The 24,553-nt window shown below is 46.6% G+C and overlaps 2 protein-coding genes across 2 annotated transcripts in view; one reads left to right on the top strand and one right to left on the bottom strand.

Annotated features, from left to right (window-relative positions):
• The window catches only part of T265_09579 (hypothetical protein), a gene marked incomplete at both ends in the record, with an annotated part of 115,598 nt that overhangs the window by 85,014 nt on the left and 6,031 nt on the right, over nucleotides 1-24,553 (bottom strand). Inside the window, 16 exons of the mRNA XM_009175688.1 lie at nucleotides 976-1,570; nucleotides 2,284-2,679; nucleotides 2,954-3,361; nucleotides 3,531-3,737; nucleotides 7,595-7,746; nucleotides 9,733-10,147; nucleotides 10,274-10,646; nucleotides 10,744-11,355; nucleotides 13,380-13,501; nucleotides 13,589-13,629; nucleotides 16,596-16,638; nucleotides 17,815-17,918; nucleotides 18,967-19,366; nucleotides 20,375-20,467; nucleotides 20,612-20,933; nucleotides 21,297-21,463. Coding sequence (XP_009173952.1) covers nucleotides 976-1,570; nucleotides 2,284-2,679; nucleotides 2,954-3,361; nucleotides 3,531-3,737; nucleotides 7,595-7,746; nucleotides 9,733-10,147; nucleotides 10,274-10,646; nucleotides 10,744-11,355; nucleotides 13,380-13,501; nucleotides 13,589-13,629; nucleotides 16,596-16,638; nucleotides 17,815-17,918; nucleotides 18,967-19,366; nucleotides 20,375-20,467; nucleotides 20,612-20,933; nucleotides 21,297-21,463 — 4,450 coding nt within the window. The remainder of the gene's footprint in view (nucleotides 1-975; nucleotides 1,571-2,283; nucleotides 2,680-2,953; nucleotides 3,362-3,530; nucleotides 3,738-7,594; nucleotides 7,747-9,732; nucleotides 10,148-10,273; nucleotides 10,647-10,743; nucleotides 11,356-13,379; nucleotides 13,502-13,588; nucleotides 13,630-16,595; nucleotides 16,639-17,814; nucleotides 17,919-18,966; nucleotides 19,367-20,374; nucleotides 20,468-20,611; nucleotides 20,934-21,296; nucleotides 21,464-24,553) is intronic.
• T265_09583 (hypothetical protein) lies at nucleotides 18,099-18,377 on the top strand (the record flags this gene model as incomplete). The annotated part of the gene is made up of 1 exon (XM_009175692.1): nucleotides 18,099-18,377. One exon carries the CDS (start codon nucleotides 18,099-18,101, stop codon nucleotides 18,375-18,377), a length of 279 nt encoding a protein of 92 aa, XP_009173956.1.

Here is a 24,553-nt window from a genome sequence, read left to right on the forward strand (position 1 = left end):
GAAGATGGAATGCACAATCCAAGAAAACTGGCGAAAGCCTTTCCTACAGCTATCAGGAAGGTCAGATTCCTGAAAGTAAACTCAGAACGCCCGGAACCTACTGCTCCACCAAAATCTCAACAGGAAAGCCGGCGAGCATTCAGGCCAGTCAATCATTCAATCAATTCAACAAAAGCAGATTAATGTTCAGGTAGGCCACAGAAGCACCACCGAATGTGATCAGCGTCCAGGTATTTCACAGAGGCACGATCGATGTTGATGGGTGTTCACTAACGCCTATCGGACAGGCTTGATCAATGTCAGAAAGTCTCCTTTAAATAGCGTGGGGCAGTTGTAACTCACGCTGTCGCACTCACTTGTTCGGAATATAGCGGTTGTGTTCCCTTCTGTGAGTCTTTTTTTCTCCGGCAACTAAGCACTGGAGCGGATCAGCAGCAGATACCACAGATTGACGAATCAGCAGATATAACAACAGCTGAGTACCGGACGTCAGCGGATGAGAGTTCAATAGGTAGGGGACAGTAGAGATGGACGATGAATCAGAGCAGCGTTACAAAGCGCTCATGTCCGGACATCATGAAGGCCAATATCTTGAAGGAATTTCCAAAACTTAGTCATCGTCAAACTTTGAATCCAACACACTTTATTAGGACTTTAATGATTTGCGGACTACCTTAATGGTTCAGCTGTAAAACCTTTCGGTGCCTAACAGTCATGCCGCGAGAAGAAAGCATGGGGGCTAGGATACTGCCAGGTTGCCCAAGCCTAGACACGGGAAGTCAAAAGGCAGAGGTCGGGTTCGAACAACGGACCTCCAAGCAATGGACCATCTCGCCCCTACCTACTATCTAAGATCAACCAACTAATATAACCACATCTTGAAAAAAAAACCGCCAAAACGGACACCAGGTCGACCGATGAAGCAGCAGCCAGTTTGGAATGGGGTTAAACTAGTCGTTATGAAGTGAAACTTACCGGCAGTCCTTATACGTTCCACAAAGTTTATCACAATCCACAGCAGATGATCCTCCAAATAGTCAACAATCACATTTTGTTCACGGCGTCTCGACTTCGATGGCCTGATGCAGTCCACCGTAGATTCGTTGCCCAAATCTGAAATTTTCCTCGGATTTTTTGTCGGACGATCGGAATAAGTTAGCAAACGTCCAGCCAGATATTGAGCGACTGAGATTCCGGCGACAGCAGTGCCCGATCGCAAAAGGTTGATGCCAAGAGCATTCGCAACAGGATCCAGGAACATCAGAGTCACGGAGGTCAGAGCGTTGTGAAATTCCGATTCCAGCTTCTCACTCGTGTCAACAATCCATTTGCAGTCCTTCAACTTGGACCCGTTCAACAGCGTGACCAATTGAACAGCCAAGTGTGAGAGTGTATTTGCCAAACGACACACCTGGCGTAGATGCAGCCGCCTGGCCAAACTGGTTGCGATCCGCTCCATCTCAGATTCGTGTTGCTTATCATCGAGATCCCCAGTGTCTGACAACTGGTACATTGCTGAATCGTACTGACTACTCAGTCGGTCAAATATGGTTTTTGAGCCAGTGAATGTCTAGGAAGTAGGTAAACGTGAATGTTAACGTTTCAGGTTTCAGGAAAACCACGTACATCAAATCAGCTGGGATACTGTCAAACTTTTAGAATCAAAAGCAATTTTAGAACTGAGGGTAAATGTGAACCACAGTGAGTACCGTTGAGCTATCTCGACCTGATGACCTGTCTACACCCCCGGAACTAATTCTGGTCCTTCCGAAGTATCACATTATAGCGTCCAGCTGTGGCACTCTTCCGGTGCCTAGCTGCCATGCCACCGGAAGAAAGCACCAGGGATGGGATACTGCCAAGTTGCCCAAGCCTAGACGGAGGAGGTCGAGAGGCAGAGGTGGGATTCGAACCACGGACCTTCCGATCAGTAAATTCGCGCTCTTACCACTTGACCCATCACAGTAAACAATCAAAATCAACCTTCAGATCAGATCAAATCAGAGGCGCTGAAACCAACTTCACTAAAAGGAGCACCGGATCTTCATTCCAGACTGGCACTGCTGGTTGAGGCACTTATGTGTTCAATTTGCAGTCTGCTGTGATGTGGTCCACTTTTGTGCAGTGCACTACATACAGGATGGCCTGTCCAATTATATCATAACGGAAATGGTCTAACACCCTGGGCACCAAACCACGAGTGGCAACGTAAAAGTAAGCTTGTCATGAAGAAGAAAATGGTGACAAGAAAGATGACACCAGCTAGCGATTGGACAAACTCACCCCAGTCAGACGCAAACCGGTGGCCGTCGTAACCACTTCCTCCTCCTTGGATAGCTCTCTTAAAATGTCCAGCTGATCTCTGTGGGCAGACATTGTCAGACGCAAACTTGCAGCCAAACGTCGTCGAGACGGAGCATTCATGGTCCACGCCAGAGGACAACCGAGGACTGTTCCTCCCGAACAACAGTCCAGGCTTTCCGGACACAGAAAGGTTAGCAACCGAGTAACGGTGGATGCACTAGAGGAGGTGCGCGAGTCCAGACTGGTCCAAAGATCATTGGAAGTGGGGAAACCCAATTCTTGTCTGACCTGATTTACCAGTGACATGAGCAGTCTGACAGAATCCAGAAGGAGTCGTTGACCAGTTCGTACCATGTGAGTCTGCATGGCTGCAAGCTAAAAGTGTATGAGGGAAGGCACGAGTCATCAGGCAAACACCTGTATTTTGCATGTCAGAACCATCAGTCTATGATGAACCTTATGGTTCAGTTGGCAGGGTTATGTGAGTGGTCAATCAGACCACCAGGAAATCAAGACAAGTTTAAGCGTACTGGAACTAGACAGGATTCTTTGTGGAGGGTTGCTGGAGAAGTGAATCAGTGCAGCCTCCAAAGGGTTGAAACTCCAGGGTCCTAGGATTGATAATACTAGGAATTACGAATTCACTCACCTGGTCGGGAGTCAGTACCGGATCTAGGGTACATTCGCCGGTAGGTTTTTCAGTTGCAGACGCTGTTGTGTGGCTCTCAGTAGACACCGGCTCCAGTACATCAACCAACACGTTCGTTTTTTGCTGGAGACTATCAGAGTCAGCACTTGGTTGGGGCGTTTTTTCCACTGCCTGTCGTGTCCGATGCCTGGAACCTCCACGTTTGGTCGTCTCATTCGTTGTCGAAGCTTTCGGTAGAAACGTCAGTTTGGTGTCTTCCGTGCCCGCTGTCACAGACAATTTCGCGCTCATTGAAGAGAAAAGATGGGGGATCAGGTCAGTGAGGAACTGTCCCAAGGCAATCCAGTAGGCCATCTGGCCCAGAGTGCATACCATTTTGGGCGGTTGAATTCCGTGTTCAATGATACTCTGCACAACAGATGAGGAGCAAAGGTTTGTTGTTAGATCAAAAGTAAATGGGTGAATAGTACTCACCGGCCACACTTCAAGGCTTAACATTTCACAGAGACAGCTATGAAGGACGGGGTAAAAATGTATGAACAATAAAAGTGAGGAATCCTATCAGAATGAAACGTACCAGTGCTCGATGTAACTGACTAGCGCCCACTTGGAAAAGCAATCCACAAGAAACCGAGGATGGTCGCATGGAAGCCAACAAGTTTCGAATAGCTCCCGTGCTAGACAGAAAGGAAGCGCATGAGTCATCGACAATTGTGCTTGGTTCTGACTCCGCTGCTGGACTGCCGGAAGGTGTCTGAACGGAGACCGATCGGTAGATTTCGCGCTAAAACAATCAGAGGAAAGGGGCAAGAGAGATAAGCGAAAACTACACAGAAGAGGAAACATGCTTTTGCTGACAAAAAGCACTGTTCGTAATAGATGGCGTCTCAGAATCTGTTCCACACAGTCAGACTAAACAGTCGGAAGTTCTTCAGCTGACCGTCAAGGTTACTTACAAGGATAGCAAAAAAACAGATCCAAGTAATACAATTTTCAAGCGAACACTAGCTTTCATGCCTATCAAGCCGGTATCTGACGGTGGACATCTTCCTCCTAACTACACAGTCCGCACTTCATTTTGGATTGGCGGGTTACTGTCGCCGAGTGCCGACAAGTCCCTTCATGTAATTCTAGGATTCCAGCGAAGGTGCGTTGTGTTTCGAATCACCAGTAATGTATACTGAGCACTTCTCAACACACGCGATCTACTACTGGCTATTATGTATAGTAGCATAGTACTGCAAAGTTTAATGAGAGTGCGTTGCTGAGTACGCATAGAGTACAGCGATAGGATCTATATTACCATTTGTTCTTGGCTACTCATAAGTAGTATGAAGAACGAGATGATTTCGCAGCGAGCAAGCCAATCGCGCTGGGCAAACCGAAACGCCACACACTGATGAAAAAGGACGAAGCAAAAAGATCTTTCGTTCTGATTCCTCAATAAGAGTCACTTAATTCTGAATGAAGTCCACGCCAACAAGCCTTGTTTCGAAGTAAGTCCTGCCGAGAATTGCGAATGGACTACACGACCAACAGAGCCATATGGCAATTCCATGGTCCCGGAGTCTCATAGTTAGCATGGAATCAACTTCCCTGAGGTAATATTTATCCGATATTATGGAAGCTTGCGATTCAGTGGTTCCGATGGATGTATAAACCACCTTGACGACGAGGAGGGTTATAGAAATGTATATTCTGCCGTCAATTTCATCGTTTAAGACTACAATCCGGCAAGCTCAATGTCTTTATTCGCTTTTCGCAATGACAGGGAAAGACATGTATCCATTTATTTCAAACACTGTGACAAGAGATGATACGCTGTAATATTCGCAGCTCGGGGGCATTTATTAGTTGCTGACCAGAGGGGTTGGTAGGCCGTTTACAAACTTCTGAAGTCACCTGAGTCACACCGCATCAACCGAAGGCTTCCATCGGTTGGGCACGATGGATTTGCGATAAGCATGACCTTGAAACAAGAGTCAAACCAGCAGGGCAACTTGTAGCGTGAAGAGAGGTTTGGGGAACATAGTCACTTAGGGTTACTATTTGGCCGAGCCTGCCATTTGCAGTAGGCTGACCACTGTGCGGTGAGTCACACGCAGCGAAAGTTTAAGGTCACACGGTCGCTGCCCCTGTCCGAGAAACCTGGTAGATAAGTAGACGGGGTGTACAAAGAACAGGGCATTAAAAACAGGAAACATGCTGAAATTGTCATCAGACGTAGCAGTCAACCTCATATTGTATTCGGGTCTACTAAGAACAGGACACCACGAAAGACATTCTGGCCAGCAACCAAAACGCTTGATTTTCGTCTACCGGCTTTGGAGGAAATCAGCGAACTGGAACAACAAGTCGATAAAGTGAAAAGCCAAAAACGGGTCTAAGAAGACACACCTGTTATACGTAACCAGTCGCAGGCATTGATGAATGCATGTCGTTGTCCCCAACACTCAGCTTGTCCCATCGCGTAACTGAGATAGTGGTGACCGAGGCGTCAACGCAGACTGACCAATTGTTAGGCGGAATTCCACATGGATCCCTCTTTACCGCTCGCACTCAGGTGCTGCTACGGCCGAGAAGCCCATCGCACGCAAGAGTGACCGAGAATTCGGGACGCTTGCCGGTCCGACATCAAGACGAGATCCGATTGGTCGAAAGTCTGGGCCCAACAGCCAATCATGACCCAATATTAGCCAAATGCCGGTTGCCAATGACGCATCCAGAACGCGTCAGAAATTCCAGAAAGTTATAACCGCCTACGCTATATATACGAAGCGCTGTACAACTGTTCCTGACTTCGTTTCGGGCGTTAATATACCTTATGCACCTTTGGTGGTTGTTTTTGACGGGAACGCTAGCTTGGGGGGCTCAGACCGAGAACTAAGCTGACAGAAATACCGTCACTGTACCAATTACCGAGAATGCATCCATTGACAAGTTACTACCTCTTCCGAAAAGTACTAGCGCGCAGTGATTTGAGACAATGAGCGTGAAGATGTGGAACAGGGCGAGCTAATTCGGAGGCACTGAGTCTCAGCAGTCGGTCAAGGGAAAGACGTCAGTGCTAACGAAATCCATCTTGGCTTGAAAAAAGTAGGCCATAAAGTACTTGTCACAAAAGAAGCAAACTAACTCGGATGACTCGTACGGTCCTGGTCCCGCTAAAACAAATGACAAAAATGAAACCGACCTAGCTGCATCGATAACAAAAAGAGCAAACTCTAGCCACGGGTGCTAGAGAAACCGGCTCTCATTGAGGATGTGCCGTGGTACAATACTCCCCCGTTCTCAATGAAACGAGCCCACTGGGTCCAGGATTTTTCAGGCATGGAATTCGTTGCCACTGCGATCCTTCCCTCCATAGATGAAGTGGAGAGACTATCCGGTTCCTCGAATGGCCACTGCACAATGCACTTAGCTGCGAGGGGAATAAAACCGTTTTCGCCAAAATGTTGCATTTTGTTGTGTACATGCTGGAACCAAAAACGATCTTAGTCTACGTCCATATTTTTGCAGCTCACCGGATTTCATTATCCACTGATGCAACGAAACCTCTGGCGGAATACTTTCCCAGCATCGCTGAGACGCCGGGATGCCTAGATGAGGCTCAAAAGTCTGGACTGGTACTCTGAACTCAATTGTCTGTCTGCGTTAGTCCATTAGGGCCACGTCTCAGCTTTCGGAAATTCAATTCCATTGTGCGAACACTGAGCGCCCGACTTTAACCTGGCCGGAAGTTTGACCTTGGATATGTGCAGGGCAGATTCCCGGTACACTTCACAGTTTGGAATGCCAAGTTAAGACAAGGATAGGATGGGACGATGCACAGTAACTCGATATCTTTCAACCCATTACAAAGGTCCTTGTTTTCATTGGTGAACAAGCCTACGTCCTTATGACAACCTTTTCTGTCGAGAGGTTCTTAACCAAGTTCAGTTGGATGACAGAAGTATAATGATGTGACGCTCGAGAGTCTCACCATTCGGACGAACTGAAAAAATTCTGTCTCTCATCAACAAACCTGTTGCATACCGTCAGGATATCAGTAAAATTTCAATACCAAAGGGCGATACGGTTAGTATTCATCATTCTTTCAAGGAAAAACACCTCAGCGTCCCCTCAAATTCTTCTGCCGAAGTATAGAGGCATCTGAACACTCTATCGGCATTGAGGAGTGGAGATCGCTCAGTGGTCAGAGTGAGAATTTACTGACAGGAAGGTCCGTGGTTCGAACCCGACCTCTGCATCTCGGCTTCTCGTGTCCGGGATTGCGCCAACTGGCAGTATCCTAACCCTCGTGCTCCCTTCCGGTGACATGGCAACTAAGCACCGACAAGGTTTTGAAGCTGAACGACTTTTCATCGGCGGAGTAACATCGGACACGTAAATGACAGGTTACCAGTACGTGTATCAGGGCGACAAAAAAGCTCTCATCCGAAGCAGATTTCTTCGAACAGGGGTAATTCGCGGCAAACCGCCAAAATGAATAGGTGCGTGATCTCTGCTCCGTAAGATGCAGTTCAGTGTTGTGTCGGTTTGTGAACACACTGGGTCATAGAAAGGTCACTCTCCGACCGAACACAGACACACACACACACACACAGAGAGAGAGAGAAGGTGAATTTAACGCATACTCACCGCTAACTGCTTCTCGTTCTGTACGCCCTTCTTCAATAATGAGCTTTCCGATGGAGTGGACGGAGGAATACGAGAAGGCTGCGAGAACTTGGTGGTGGATGCAGTGGTGATGGTAGTGGTTCCGCGTCCTGACGAAGAAGCTCCACAAGACTCTGCAACGAAAAAGTAATGAAGAGTATACGTTACATCACGTGAGTCCGTGTGCGAAAGCAAACATTGGGCTATAAGCTGTTGTTGTGGTAAGAGAACACACCAGTGGAACACCAGTCTATGGGGTGGTGAATGATCGAAGCCCCGTCAATCGGGCGAAAGGCAGAGAGATTGTTCAGAGAAAACATATGAAAAAGAACACATATGATAAAGTTGGGAACCATGTTGCCATATTTGGCCCGCGTATAGATCAAACAAAAACATGTTGAGGGCGTCGACTTTAGACAATGAAAAATCGTTCAGCTGCAACCCGCTTTTTGTGCCCAGCTGCCATGCCACCAGAAGGAATCACGAGGGCTGGAATACTGCCAGTTTGCCCAAGCCCAGAGGTTCGGTACGAACGAAGGACCTTCCGATTAGTACATTCGCGCTATTTTTCTTGATTATCCTTCCAACTTTTTATGAATCTTTAGCAAGCGATTAAAATTTGGAAAGGACTACTCTACGGCAATCTGAGGTGACGTCTTTCGGGGGAGGACAGACATTCTGGTACGGTCGTCATTAGACACTTTTAAAAAACATTCAGCTGTAGCACCCTTTCGGTACCTCACTGCCATGTCACCAGAGGGAAGTATGAGGGCTGGGATATTGACAATCTGCTCAAACCCAGACACGGGAAGTCGAGATTCAGAGGTCGGGTTCGAACCACGAATCTTTCGGAGAGTAAATTCGCGCTCCAACCACTGAGCATATTCACCTGCATTCTTCAAGTTGGAGATAAACAGTTTCGTTCATAAAAAACACATGTGGCGAAAGCAACCGCTTCGATCGGTCATCCATTGGCAGGGAAGGAGCTCGAGATAGCTCAGAGGTTAAGGCGCGAATTTACTGACCGCAAAGTCCGCGGATCGAGCCAAATCTTGACTGTCCTTGTAAAGGTCGGGGTAATCTGACAGTACGTCAGCCTTCATGCTTCCTTCGGGTGACATAGCAGCTAGACATCGAAAGGATTTTACATACGAACGCCTATTATTTATTGTTTATTATATATATATATATATATATATTATATCGCAAACATCCACATGACACGAATTGTTCGTACAACGATCGGTAGGCAATCAAGGGCCCAATCTCCAGTCCGTGTGGATTGAGTTGAGCACACACCTAAATAAATACTGTGGCCGGTGGCGAGGCGGAAGAAGACAGCTCCTAAACCACACTTTACCCAAGTGATATTATCACAGTCCACCATCCAGCCCAACCGCTACACATTCATAGATGGTTGAGTGGTTAGAGCGCGACTTTACTGACCGGAAGGTCCGTGGTTCGAACCCGACCCCTGTCTCTCGACTTCTCCTATCTAAGCCTGGGCAACCTGGCAGTATCCAAGTCCTCCCGCCTCCGTGTGACATGGTATCGAAAGGGTGCTACGATCAGTGCAGCAGAAAGTCTTCGAGGTCAGTGTTCTGTGAAAAGTCTTTATCCCTTTTTCGGATCTGTCTGATAGCGAAATTCGAAGACTGGACAAAGTCAGCACTATATAACCACGTTAACTAACTGCTATCCTATGAGAGATTGTCTGCCACCAACTCCAAGAACATCCAGACTTTAGTAAAGGTTTCAAGTGGATGGTCAGGTGGCGCAAGTGACTAGAGCGCCTATTTTACTGACCTGAAAGTCCGTGGTTCGAACCCGACCTCTGTCTAGGTTTGGGCGACCCGGCAGTATCCCAGCCCTCGTGCTTCCCTCGGGTGGCATAGCAGTGAAACACGAAAAGGGTGTTACAGCTGAAACACGTAGAAGCATTCAGGTCAGGTCTAAGCTCTAAGACCGCAGTCACACTAGGCATGACCCATGGTGGTAGGTAAGTTAGTGTGTGTGTATACAGTCGGTTGGAAAAGGATTTGACCACTACGTAGCATCCTAAATGCCTTGTTTCAGTTTGAAAAGTCTTTATGGCAGGGATTTTGTAGAAAAAGACCTACCATAAATGAATGAGTTGGAAGGGCTGGTTGCTTTCCCCTGAAGTCGGTCCAGCAAGACGACCAGATAAAGCAGATTTGCGGGGGAATAGAACTGCTCCGGGATAAGACCAGTTGGACTGCTTGACGATGGAGGGCTTGTTGACTGGGTGAGAAGCGTGTGTAAACTGGTGATGAACTCAACCGATGGTGGGAGGATTTCTAGCAAACGCCACGACAACGCCAAACCGTAGGCGCATAATGGAATCCGTCTACATTGTGCGAACAGGTCACGTGGATCCCCCGTATCGACCAAAGAACCCGGGGACGATTGGACTGAAGCACACGAACCTCCCATTAGCACAGTTAGATCAAGCAAACCCAGTGGGGCGGCAAACAGTTGATCATAGTTTACTTGGGAGGCCAAAGAGAGGATAGCCTAAAGTGGAGAGAAGCAAATGAGTATATAACTCCAGCTACCTACTATTCAACGTTCAAGTAGCATATAAGATTGTTGAAAATCCGGAAACTATGCGCAAAAGAAATGCCGCAAAACAGCACTTACCAGACCATCAGGAGCAGGTAAGTTGTAGTAAACTCGAGGAGATTTTTCCTTTGTCATCTCATTGCTCTCCGGGAGAGCGGAAAGAAGCAGATCGTAGAAGAATGGCGCACAAGGGTCGATGTATTGAGGTCGGAGTGGTGTGACTATTCGTTGAGTGCGTTGAACTAGGGACATGTATTGCCAAACTAGTGCCGACGATGACGAGGACAGATCGACCTGTTTGTCCATCAAGAACATACTGGGTTTCAGTTGTTGGGCCAGGTAGTTGGGTGGAACGTAGAAATGGTGAAGGGTAAACCGAAGGATGACGAGCATGCGAAACGTGATCCGATAAAAGTTATCCAATGTAGGATACAACTCCGTGGGATCATTCCTTGTAGTTAGGTGGGACGTAGAAATGGTGAAGGGTAAACCGAAGGATGACGAGCATGCGAAACGTGATCCGATAAAAGTTATCCAATGTAGGATACAACTCCGTGGGATTCATTCCTTGGTGAGCCTCAACTACCTCCGCAAAGCAAGTTATCAGCTGATTGAGTAAGGTTTTCTTCGCACTCAAACCAGGCAGCTGTCCGCCTAGAAAACAAGTGAACTGAACCAAATCCGGACTGATATCTACAAGCTTCGGTGCTAATGCCGGTTGACTGGATCCCAGCTGATTGACCGAGTGCTGGATACTAGACAGCAGTTTGACCCAGAATTGTTTGAGTATATCTTCGACCCGATTAGTTGTTTCCACCAAGCGAAGCGTATTGATCACGTGACCAGCAAACAAGCAGAACACACGTGAACTAGGCCACAGAGGCCAACTTGTTGAAACCGAGGCCTGTTCCACTGACTCGTTCCCAGTTAGCTGGTAACCGAGTTCACTCAGGGCCACGGCAGTCACCTGATCCGAAGTGGAGGCAAGCAAATGGATTAACTTGGAAATCTCTGGGTTGATTTGTCGTACAGCGTTCTCAGTGGGACCAGTGGACAGAGCTGTTGGGTGCTGCGAGGGCCACATTGTGTCCAGCACGTGAATAAGTTGAGCCAAATAGCTGCCCATCATTGAATCGGTTAATGAGTCTGATGTCGGCGGCCTTGATAGGGATGTTGAGGGGGGAGGGTGAAGAATGTATTGGTATCAGAGAGTAAGATACAGAGCTGTGTGAATATTTATCAGGTAGATAGTACACCAGATTACTAATACAGTTGGTGGTTTTCTGAACTACACTTGTCCCACTGTAAGTAATTTCTTGAGATAAGGGTGGAATATCAAAAGAAACTCCACAATCGACCACTGGCTGGAGCGATAAAACCGATGGGCATAGAACAAACCTCCACAGTTTTATCAAGACCGCTCACACATTACTTTTGACTGGAAAATGAAACTTCGTGAGCAAAGTATCGTCCCCGTAACAAATAGTGATCATCAGGATCACCTGTCTCTTTGGTTGCTGGGAGCGTTCTCTGAATACCCATTTTTCGGTTGCTTTTTCCGAAATGACTTCCGCTCAGTTAGACAAACAATCGAACAATATCTCCATTCAAGAAATTGCCGACATTTCGACCCAATAAGGTCATTCCTAGCTCCTCTTCACAGAGTCGAATTTCAGTCTAAGAGGACGGCTTGAATAATCCAGGTCACATGAGTCAGGGAAATAATGTACTTTTCAGAAACTGAACTCAAAAAAACGTCAAACTTAGAAATCAAAACAATCGGTTAGGTGTGTGCAGGGCTCGTTTGCTGACCACCAACGTTGGATTAGCTGGACACCTTGCTTTTTTTCAATCAATTGGAAAAAGTTTGGAGCCGATTGAGAAGTCATTGTTTCAGAAGAGCTTGGTAAACAATCGGTAGTTTTTATTTGGGCAACGTTTCGCTTTTGACACAAAACCTTCATCAGGCCAAGGGAACAGGTCACCGAATTGGCCAGATTATAAGACAAACGGGGATTTAATCAGTAAGTCCTCTACAAAGTAGATGATTGTTGAGTGTCAATTAACGGCTCTTGTCGGCTAGTATGAGTCCCGAAATCTTGAATTGATGGGTTGGAGGGGTTCCAAATTAGTTCCCGATCGCTTTTCGTTCCTTAATCTTCCACTTCAGGGTGCTTCACGTGATGATTCACCTCGGGTGCCACTGTTAGATTTTCCTTGGTCTTAGTGGGGTTGTGAGTGATCCGACAAGTTAGTTTGAGGGGGGGGCTGAAGTCAAGTGGAATTCTCAGATGATGACCACCCTTCCTTCTGATGACCGCAAACCAACACGTGTCAGCTCGAGTGACCCAAGACCGTTCTCCACACGCTCGCTAGTTTCACGCCTTCCGTTCTGTTAACACTGGGATGCTTGGCAATTTCTACCGCCTCGGCTATCAGTCTCTGTGACGTGGATCGTAGTCCTCGCCTCAAAACCCCAACATTTTCTAAGTCCAGTGCGTGTTCCTATAACCTGGCCAATTGGGTGACCTGTTCACTTGTCCTGATGAAGCTTGTGTCAAAAGCGAAACGTTGCCCAAATAAAAACTACCGATTGTTTACCAAGCTCTTCTGAAACCTTGCTTTTTTCTTCAACAGTGTTCAACATTTGCCAACACATCTACAAATGCATTCCGACACCTAGGTCAAAACGAACACGCCTCAAAATACCCCCCCCCCCCCAGAAGCAGTGCGATTAAGTCCTTTGGAAACGGAAAATTGAATGCTTCGTAATCTCAAAAGTTTAGGAAAACACTTTGTTGTGTCCTCGTGCGAAATGGATTTGGCACACGAGTGCTGGTTCGACTTCAGTATTTAGAGACCCAAACACCGAGTTGATGGAATTTGTTTCCCTCCTAAATATAAAACATTACATTCATGGCTCAAGTTGCCAACTGATGGTTGAAATGCTCTGTGAGCTTGGCGGCTTTGTTGCGGACGTCTGAACGCTGGCCGCGGTGACATCCATGTGTCATGTGATGTGGCGACGGGCCAGACCAGCATAGTCACAATTAGCACACTACTACCCTAAAGAACGGTACACTTGTGATGTGAACTCGGTTGGTGACCACAAACTGCAACAAAATTGCCCATCATCAGTAGTGGTGGGATAGTTGGACACGTGCTACACAACAGCAGGACCTACCAAGATTCGTCCTGCGTATTGGTGACGGGAGCGGTCGACTGAATTAGACTGGCGCGCATCGACAACAATCCGTTCAACCGCGACAGCACCAATTCCAACGACTTGAACATGACGACAGCAATCTGACAAAAAGCAATCACACACGATGAATCAATCGAGGTTAGGGTTAGTGAGTAAAGTCCAATGGGTTGAGGAAGAACAAAACTCACCTGATTCCAGATAGACTGACCCTGCGGTTCATCGGTACCTACTATGAGAAAAAGAGAAGAGCAGATTGAGAAGTGGCAGCAATAAAAAAACGGATGTGATCAAGTGCTTGACCGGAAACCAGTGACTGAGAGACTAGGATCGATGTGGTAAGCACATCAATCTATTCGGAACTGAGGGCAAACATCGGGTGGGGAGTCGCTGAACGCCGGAACAGACCGACGGGCGTTACAGGTGTACAGAAGCGAAAATGGAGAATGTACCTTGAGATGATGCCAAATTGCTGGATTTACAACAGTAAAACAAAACACGACAGAAACAGGTTCGTTTAACATTGAGCTTTCGGGCGCTGACTCCTAGTGGACTATGAATTTCGCTGATTAAATTAAGTTTATGGGCAAACAGAGAACATGGGGACTATACACAGAATGCCTCAGTGAATGGCAACAGGTATACAGAAGAATACGGATAAAACTCTTGGCTTTGTTCGATCCCTTGAAAGTGCTCGCAGTTGGCTATGGATCGATACGCTCGAAACTTCTCGGGCGCCAAAGGTTCGTGGTTCGAACGCAAACTCTGCATCTCGACTGCCGGGGCACTGGCCAAGCCCTCGTGCATTCCTCAGCAAGGTAAAGCAGCTGGACACCGGAAGGGTGTCAGAGCTGAACGATTGCACTCTATTTATGGACCAATAAGAGATAACCAGGATAATTTTCGGGCAATCGGTAACAAAACGACCTTAAATTGAGCAAGCACAGTCACCCAAACAGATAAACCTCGTGAAACGAAAACAAATGGATGAACGAAGTAACTAACGCCAAGGCGATGAAAATTTCAATATCAACCCAATGTTATTCGGCAGTAAAACTGTTTAAAAATGACGAGCGCCAAAGGTTCGTGGTTCGAACGCAAACTCTGCATCTCGACTGCCGGGGCACTGGCCAAGCCCTCGTGCATTCCTCAGCAAGGTAAAGCAGCTGGACACCGGAAGGGTGTCAGAGCTGAACGATTGCACTCTATTTATGGACCAATAAGAGATAACCAGGATCATTTTCGGGCAATCGGTAACAAAACGACCTTAAATTGAGCAAGCACAGTCACCCAAACAGATAAACCTCGTGAAACGAAAACAAATGGATGAACGAAGTAACTAACGCCAAGGCGATGAAAATTTCAATATCAACCCAATGTTATTCGGCAGTAAAACTGTTTAAAAAATGACGACCATGCCGGTATACAAAATTGGGAGGTAAATCTGTCACAACGCTCAATTATGGATGCTCGCTCGCATTCACCGCACAAAATCCCCTAAGTGAAACATCTCAAAAGTTGCGACAGGAAAATGGGTTTAAAAAACGCTGGGAAAGGGATTCGAAGAGGTGAAGATAGATAGATGTTTAGTTAGGCTGAAGTGAGCTTCAAAACAAGTTACTAACAGCGGCAAGAACCGAGCGAGTGCTGACCTATGATACAGAAAGAATTCAAGATTGTTGGTCAATCGAGAAATCAGTACTCAGAGAGAGCCAACAAACAGATAGCAGGTTAAGTGGCTATAGGCCATTTGATCCGCTCAGGTCGAGTTATGTTCCGTGAGTTTAGATTACCCCTCGATCGGACCAGATAAGCGCGTACCAGTGACAATTAGGGCGCTGTGCTTTATCTGAGCATAAGAACTTTTTTTCCAAATAACTGAGGCTAATCAATCATTCTACCTTTATTTAAAAAATGGTGTCCGAAAATGATCGTTCCAGCCGTTTGACAGGACAGGACTACTGGTCGCGACGCTTGTGAGTTGAAATTTCGGAAAGTCAAGTATAAGGGTCTCCAGTGAACTGTACAATAGACAGAGTTTAAGGCTTTCTTGTTCACTTTGGTCATCAACATCCTCATGAGAGGCATACTTCAAGGGATCACCCATTTTGATGTGGCAATCACTAAGAAACTTGGACTATCTAAATCTCATTGTCCCGTTATCTAACGATTGTCAGTCTCCGCGGAGTAAAGATGTGCGTTTCGCACCGTCAAGGCGCAGTTCTCAAACCCTGTATCTCTTTGAAATTTGAGAGAGAAGTGCTTCGGCTTTTCGACCGCGGCAGATGCTAGCTGGCTGCGTCACGTTCATAATGGGAACGTGCATGAGCGAGCAATTTGTACCGAGTCGTAATCAACTGAGTAATGAATAAAGCTGACCATGTTGGCATTGATCACACACACATTCCTGGTTGGGGTCCACGTGATACTCTCTGTATGCGGTTTGAAACCCCACAGGACATGGCACGTAACCGGTTGGAGTGGTGAACACGTCAGTCACCTCGTAATCGGTGTGTCTGGCTAAAATCTGCCTGTCGTTGTATACTGGCAGGCCTCGTGTTGAGTAAGGTACGCAGAGGAACTTGATCCAATCCAACGCTCAGGCATTTCGCTCGTTTTCATCCCCCTGGGAACATAAGGCTTCCCTCCTCTCTTTCCACGCTTTGATGGGGCGTTCTTTCCTTGTGAGTATATGGTAGTCAAGAGCCAGTAGTTACCACTGGTTCATCGACACTGACTACGATAATGATGATGGAGCTTGGAGCTACCACAGTTTCGCTTATCCAGAAATCGTAGAATAAGGAAGGAACTGTCAAACAGTGGATCTGATAACCTGATAGGTTCGTTGGTGTTAAACTGTTGTGATAAGGTGAGAAGCAGAACAAATACACCTTCAATGAGCGTCACTCTGTCGTGCCCCGGGTACCCATCCAAGGAGGCAGCAACCAGACTGAAATCACTCGGCATAAAGAGGATAATTCGTTCCCAGGTCATTGACCGCTCACATTTATGTCATTTCCATCAATCGAACAAAGGTAGAAAGAACTTCACGGGGTAAAAAGTGCAAACTTCATGTCCCAGTCAGCGCAATCGATGCGCCAGTCCAGCACGGAGTTCGGTACTTTAAATAGCACAAAAATATCTGAATAATGTGTTGTAGATTTTTCTAAAGAACGAAGGCCAATTTAAAACGCCCACCTGAGCTGGCAAACCTTGAAACTGCATCGACAAACACGGAGGCCTGTGGAAAAAAATTCGAAATAAAGGACATTAGGCAATAAAAACTCGATTGTGGTGAGAAACAGAACAAGAGCGAACATGTGCGGTGCTCAAATTGGATGGAAATGAATCTCACGTTTATTACCATCCTTAATCGAATGTGCTGCACGAAGACCGCCTCATGTTACAGCTAGGCCAACACCCGACCTATCGATTTCTCCCATTTGTACAGTTGACGGAAACTCTTTGACGGCTCACCACTCTTCTTGGAGCTTATCAAGCAACTGTAGTTCGCAAAAATCTACGAATCTTGTCCCGCACTTGAACACCGAATTGGAACATTGGAATGGTGTTAACAAAGAACTTTGATGAGACACCTGCATCCCTCATCAACACTGGTAGGCAGTCGGAGATTTTTCTACAAGTTTTATAGGTAAAATAAGCGGGCGAGATGGCCCAAGTGGTCAGAGAGCGAGTTTACTAACCGGAATGCCCATGGTTCGAACCCGACCTCTGGCTCTCGACTTTCCCTGTCTAGACTTGGGCAACCTGGCAGTATCGCAGCCCTCGTGAAACCTTCGGGTGGCATGGCAGTTAGGCACCGAAAGGGTGATGCATCTGAACTATTATTATTATAGATAAAATCGTGTGAAGTATTTGGCTCTTCAATAAAAAGATATATCTCTGTGCATCAGGATGGGGGCGGCACCCAACTTGTAGACTATCACAGATGATTGAACCCTGGCAGATGAAATGGCATTCACTAATCGTATAGCCATTTGTGCTCTCACATGAGGAACTACAGTCAAGTGATGCTGATCAATCGAACATACTGAGTACAACATTGGCAAGGCTACATCGCTAAAATTAGCTTATGAGTGTACAGTTACAGTGTACTCAGGGGCAAGATGGCTCAAGTGGTTAGAGCGCGAGTTTACTCACCGAAAGGTCCGTGGTTCGAACCCGACCTCTGCATGTCGACTTCTCCCGTCTAGGCTTGGACAAACTGGCAGTATCCCAGCCCTCATGCTTCCTTCGGGTGGCATGGCAGCCAGGCACCGAGAGGGTACAGTTACAGCACATTCAAAAAAAACCCTATCGTGTTAACCCGTCTGAAGTGATCAGCTTCGATCGGTCCTTTCAGTTGTCCATACATGGATCGGTTACATATGAAAAGGTGATAGATTACTCGACTTACACACTCGCACAGACCGACGGACAGCCGCAGAAGCATGAGCTGAAGTGGACGACCGCTGAAGTAGGCAAGTCTGTCTGCCCGAGTCAATTGTTTCTGGGAAAGTGCTGCAGGTGAACAAGAATTCGGCATGGAAAATAAAAGAAATAGAGAGACAGTGACTGTAGGAGGGAGAAGGCTGACTTTTTAATTCGAATAATACAGAAGAATGTAATCAAGTCAGATGGATTACAAAATTCATGCATAGAAACCGAGTCCAGACAGTATGGTGGTTTGAAATACGGGAGATGAGCATATTACAGATCGAAGATACCTCTGTGAGGATTTTGAGTTCCCTGGGTAAATACCTAAGCTATCGAATGAGGAGCTCTTCATCGGAAACGGCGGGTTCCTCAGATCATGGCACACGGGTATTCTCGGATGGAGGTTTCGGTGAAGGACTGTTTGTTTTCGTCCGGGAAGAATTGGACCTTATCGTGGTGCGAAAGCGCTACTTACCAGAACAACCGATTGACGAAATCCCCCTATCAGACAGGTCAGTGGATGGGGATCAGATAGCCTGGTGACCTTCCGGAGGGGGGTAGGGAAATATATGGCACAATGTGCCTTAGAACTCCAGTTACCAATGAAAGGGAGAATGTCTTCGCTGCGGAGTTGTTTGTTAGAAAACGCCAACTGAACAGTTACAGACTATTCGACGGAGAAGCAAAACTTTCATACACATCTTGTTTATAAAACTGAATACCCGCCTTCTTATAGAACGAGTCTTCTGAACTCTCCTAGATACTCATTGACTATCACTCAAATGTAAACGAATGCTACAAAACAACTCCACAAATTCCGTAATAAATCTGACTTTTCAACAGATACGAAGCGGATTTACGAGAAAATCACATACTAATCGCATGCCTCGTCAGTAGTATCCACCCTTACACCACTGATATCACCGCTGCTTGCTGATCGAGTGTCTGGGTCGCACCTTGAGCATCCCAGAAGTTTAATACACACCCCACACACACAGAGAAGACTAACCGAAAATGTGGCAAATGCGAACTTACCGTAGGCACCGCAAACAAGATGTATAAAACCTGGTCAAGATAGAAGACGTTCAAAAGAAAAAAACAAAAAGCGGACTAGACCCATGGCCCTGCTTACCCTTCACATCGATTGGTAAGTCCAATGTGGACAAAAAGCTCGCAAGGTCAGCATCGACAGAATCCCCTGGCTCCATACAAGAGGACGTCAACCAGCGATATGACCCGGACGGCCAGGAAATGAAAGATCGTTCGGAGCAAACTAGGGATAAGATCAATTCGACTACCTGTGAACACGAAGAAATATTGACAAGAATCTGGGAAGGGAGAGTGGGTACATCACTGGATCGATCGATCTGAGACGGAGAAAGGTTAAAGCACCAGCTAGGAACGGTGTAGGTCCACCGCGGTGATGCAGTGCACTCGTCGTATGTTTGTCCCTGTGGATCAACCAACTGGAGCAGTTCTAGGCCCGTTAAAAATGTCTGTCCGCTCAGCACCTCGCGCGCTTTGGAGGAGAGCTAGAAGTGAAAGGGTGGAAAATATGCCCATCTTCAGTACAAAATGAGAAAAAAGCTAGGCTCAATCAATGGAGAAGCATTATGGTTCGGCGAACCGAGTACCTCACAATGAAGCTCACAAATGGTCCATTCCCGATATCCTAATGAATTACCATAATTTTGAGGAGCGATTGAGGAAACATTGTCCTCTCGTTGCGAATACTTGAATAAGTTAACTCGTTGAACGCTGTCCATCCAGAACACACTAAAACGATGTTATCTGATGGATTCTGAATCTAAGACCAACATGCTCAGTCCAGATGGATCTGTCGGCCACAAACTGGTACCAAAATTACTTTCGTTCCAGACAACACAGTTTTACCCAACAGTGATCAAAAAGAATCACAACGGACAATTGGATTCGTCGGGTAATGGCTTGTTTAAGGGGCTCGGGAATTGGTCAGCAAACGTTTCGTCACCGTTTAAAGAAACTTCATCAGTTCGCACACAAAAGCGAGTTATCAATATCGGACTCGGTCAAAATGGACAGTACTTCCAACTGTGGAATTTCATCTCACATAATTAATTAAGCACCCTTTCGGCCGTACTACCTGAAGGAAGCACGACGGCTTGGATAATGCCAGGTTGCCGAAGCCTAGACGGGAGAAGTCGAGGTTTAGAGGTCGGGTTCGAACAACGGACCTTCTAAGGACGAGATGGACCAAGTGATTAGAGTGCGAATTTACTGGCCGGAAGGTCCATGGTTCAAACCCGACCTCTGCCTCTCAACTTTCCCGGTCTAGGCTCGGGCGATCTGGCAGCATCCCAGCCCTCGTGTGGCATGGCAGCTAGGCACCAAAAGGGTGCTACAGCTGAACGACTGAACGACTTTCTGGTTCGTAAATCCGCGCCTAACCAACTCGCACCCTCAATAATGTCCTAGAAACATAACTTTGTTTTTAACAAATGACTTTTAAGCTTAGTCCGCCGAATATGTTAATGTACGTTCGACTAGAAGGATCATAGAACAATTCGACCAGATGCTTTGGAGATAACAAAAAATGCTATAGAGGAACTTACATCGCACTGGCTCAAACGATCAATCAGCTGATGCAATTTAACCTGAAGGCAAGAAGGACAACAGAGCACGGTTATTTATGAGCGACCGTGGACTCGTGAAACAATGAATCAATCGAGTTTGAGACGAAGCTTCTTCTGATATGGATTAGAAAACAAGGCGAAAAGTTTGTGAAACCAAAGACTGACCACATGTGTTAGAATATCCGAAACACAAATGGACATATCGGCCAGAGGTTCTTCGGATCGTTGAAGCCGCGTTAGGCTGGTTACCACCCAACGACAGATCACACTCAGCTGCCTGTTGACCAGTTGGATCCAACGCACTGCAATCGACTCGGGTACGGTTATGGATATGGATGAGGACGGAACAGCAGGACGATCACCAAAATTCGTGGTGGGCACCGAATACAACAGTTCCGGGTGCGACACATCGACCAGGACGGACATCAGTAGGTCGGAGAGTAGTTCAACTGTGCAAATGGTATTCATCACCACGTGCGCATCCTCACTGCAAGGGATGAAAGAGAGGAGTAAAATGTAACAGCACCAGTCTCTTTCCAAGTAAAAACTACAGTCTGAACGAAACAGAACGAATAGCGCTCAGAACAACAAGTAACAATTCACACAGTCTGCGACAAACATGACGGGTTGCTCACATCAATCAGCAAACAGTCAGCAGCAATTTGCAAGGAACTTCCTGCAACTGGTACTCTGAAAAAAGGCACCTTGGTATGCCACGAGCATGCACGTGATCACTCTCTCACGGGCGCGGTAGAACGCTTAGCAAGAACTATGCCCGCATATGAAGGACAGCGGGAGATTAAGGGACTCAAATCCACCAAAAAAAGCAGACCGAACACTATACACTCACTCAAAATTTACTTCCGGAATTTCCTCCAATTTGGTCAGAACAATCTCCAAGCCTCCCAGACGCCAAAAGGCCTGACTACTGCTCGTAAGTGCGGTCAGCCGTAGCTCCGCAAGCACTGGTTCGGATTTCACATCACTGGAACTGTCCTCCGTCTGGAAAGGATGGCTCTGCAGGACAAGAGGCATGAGGAAATTAAGTGGCACTTTTCAAAATGCATAGCTGCTAGGTTCTGAACAGCTAAGCTGAACAGCTTGTCATATAGTTAGTAGAAAGACGATAAAACACTAGATAATGGGTTGGGAAACCTGACCCGACATCGCCAGAGCTTGTTGCAAACCTGAATGCAAAATTACCCAAAGGCAACCCAAAACTGGAGAACTGACTACAGAGGCTTTTTCCCAACTACCTATAAACGTCGACCATAAAGGAAGAAAAGAGCTGTGATCGGATGCTCTTGTGCGGAATGATACAAACGGTGCACATAAACAACGTCTAAAGACAGACCCCAAGGGTGACCTTTGAGATGTCTTTCAACACGAGGGCTTTGAAAGCCGGAGACTACAAGGAGAGGGAAAACAGAAGTGGTAGCGAAATGGTTAGCGAAATACACTCAACTGCAAGAGGCAAACTGGAGATTCAGCTGGGTTCCAGGTGAGTCTCTCGCAAAACCAAATTTGTTTGCAAATGAGTGTATCTCACTAATTTCGTGAAATTTGGTTTCAAGTAGAACATAAAGTTGACGGAAACTCGGGGACTGCGCCTACCTGATGAGCCCCAAGGAGGGCGGAACCGGTCGTGGACTGTAGAAGTTTAAGCAACCTTATGAGCAGTGAATTACAAATTTATTACAACTTTACTCGTAATGCTATCGCGGAATGCTTGACGAGGTCACGCTAGAATCTCCGTGAGTGAGCGAAAAGCGTTGAAATACAGACGCTGGATTCTGGGTGGCTGTCACTCTGATCGATCAGGGCATGCCTTCGCACAAGACACACCCGTCCAATTAATGTTTGGTTACTTCAAGCAGCTGGTCTCTGGAGAGTCACAGACGGACGATAAAGGCAATCACATGGTAATGACACTAGAATAGGGGATAAAAAAAGCCCTGTTTCGATGGGGGGATGGTAAGGGTTCAAGGTCACGGATCAGAAGGGCAATGTCAATGAGACGAATGGTCCGCGAATGGTCGAGCATGCGAAGCTAGAGAAACGGAACACCATATCGTTATTTCAGCGTGGAGCGACTATAATCTTTTCACAAAAAAATGAATGTGGGATCATGTAAAGTAGTTCCGAGAATACGGTCTTGGAGGTAGGTAGAGTTGCGAAACAGAATTAGGACTACTAAGAGGAAAACAGGAAGAGAAAAGTTATNAATAGTTATATATATATATATACTACTGCAGTAAGTGAGCCCGGTCACATCAGTCATGTTATCATGATGAGTATTTAGGATACGTATGAGGGTTATCTACCGCCATAAGTCCTTAGAAGACCACGAAGAGATACAGAACCGACAGTTGACATAGAAAGCGAATGCACGGATGCTAGAAAGAAGAGAGGGGACCAGACTGCAGACATACAGCACAAATAACGTAAAGCATAAGAGCGATCCTTGACGCATTCCAGAGGTGACGGTGTGGGCACTTCAGGGCATACACAAGAGGCGGACAAGCAGCACACTATTCTCAAGGAATTTACTTGGGTTCAGACCAAGAAAGCCGACATTCCAAGTCAGAACAAAAGATTTAGATTAGATTAGATTGATTTAGCTTGCATTCATTGGAGGGATGATGGATGAAGAAATACATACGCGATACGTAAGCTAACAGACCACAGGATGTCTGAATCCTCATTAGTGATCCATCGGGGAAATATTACCTTAAGGAGTTCACAGGACCCAATTTGAAACGATTGATGCAAAAAGTTTAGATAGGATTAGAGACAGATAGTGGTTCAGCTGTAACGCCCTTTCGGTGCCTAGCTGCCGTGCCATCCGAAGGAAGCACGAGAGCTGAGATACCCTCAGGTTGCCTAAGCCTAGACAGGGGAAGTCGAGGGAAAGAGTTCAAGTTCGAACCATGAACCTTCTGGTGAGTAAATTCTCGCTCTAACCAATGAGCCATCTCGCCCCAGATTAAAGACAAGACGGTAATTGTCTGGGTCTGATTGAAATCTACTTCTAGGAATCACGAGGTATTATTGGCCGAATGGTGTGAAGATACCTGTGTTGAGAGGTAGACGGGAATGAGTTGAACCAAGTGGTTAGAGCGCGAATTTACTGACCGGAAAATCCGTTGTTCGCACCCGACCTCTGCCTCTCGACTTCCTCTGTCTAGACTTTAGCGACCTGGCAGTATCCCAGTCCTCGTGCCTCCCTCGTGTGGCAAGGCAGCTGGGCACCGAAAGGGTTCCACAGTTGAACGAGAGGTAGATAAGACAGTCGTGAGAGAATATGTGCGGCTTCTGGTGTGCATTTTCGAGAGGAAATCGAGAGAGTATCTTCCGAAGTGGGGCCATGTCAAAGGAGACTGAGAGGGAGTGAACGTGATTCATACTGATTTGCAAGACAGGTGAGATCAGTAACAACAGGAGAAAACGGAAGGTAAAGAAACGGGAGAGAAATGAGAGTACCATATGAGTAGAAGGTGGATAAGGACGTCAGGGAACACAAGTTGCAAGTAGTCAACGCCCAAGTCCAATAGGAGCATTGGACACTTTGTTTTATCGATGGTAGCCTTGCAAGAGTTCCTACGTCTGTGAATTAGGATTCCCTCGCTAACGTCGACACACAATTCTTCCGTCTCATACAACGGAAGTAAGCGTGACTAGATCAATTTTGGGGACAACACGTTCATCAGGCTTGAGGAATACATTGGAACGTATCATCAAGCAGTACATTAGTCATATGTCCTAAATCCACGTGCTATATTCGGAAAGCAGGAGGTGGTGAATCACATAAGGCATCTATAGGTTGAGCAGCATTGCCTCCTTAGGTGACAACGTGAGTTGTGTACCGCCTGGAAACAAGGAACCCATAAGAATGCAAAAACTTACCGGAAAACGGGTAACTTCAGTCCATAACTCCGAAGCAAGCGCTGGTTCCCTCAAGCGAAAGAATATACCGGGCCCTTTGGATGCGACTGTGGAAACTCGAGTGGGCTGAATACTTTTCCATGAAAGAATCTCATCAGATGCTGGTTCGATTGCTTCGAGGACCTGTTTTTGTTGGTCTGATGGTACTTGGGCCATGTAAGC

Source organism: Opisthorchis viverrini (genome assembly GCF_000715545.1).
Source record: "Opisthorchis viverrini unplaced genomic scaffold opera_v5_292, whole genome shotgun sequence".
NCBI classification, from domain to species: Eukaryota; Metazoa; Platyhelminthes; class Trematoda; order Opisthorchiida; family Opisthorchiidae; genus Opisthorchis; species Opisthorchis viverrini.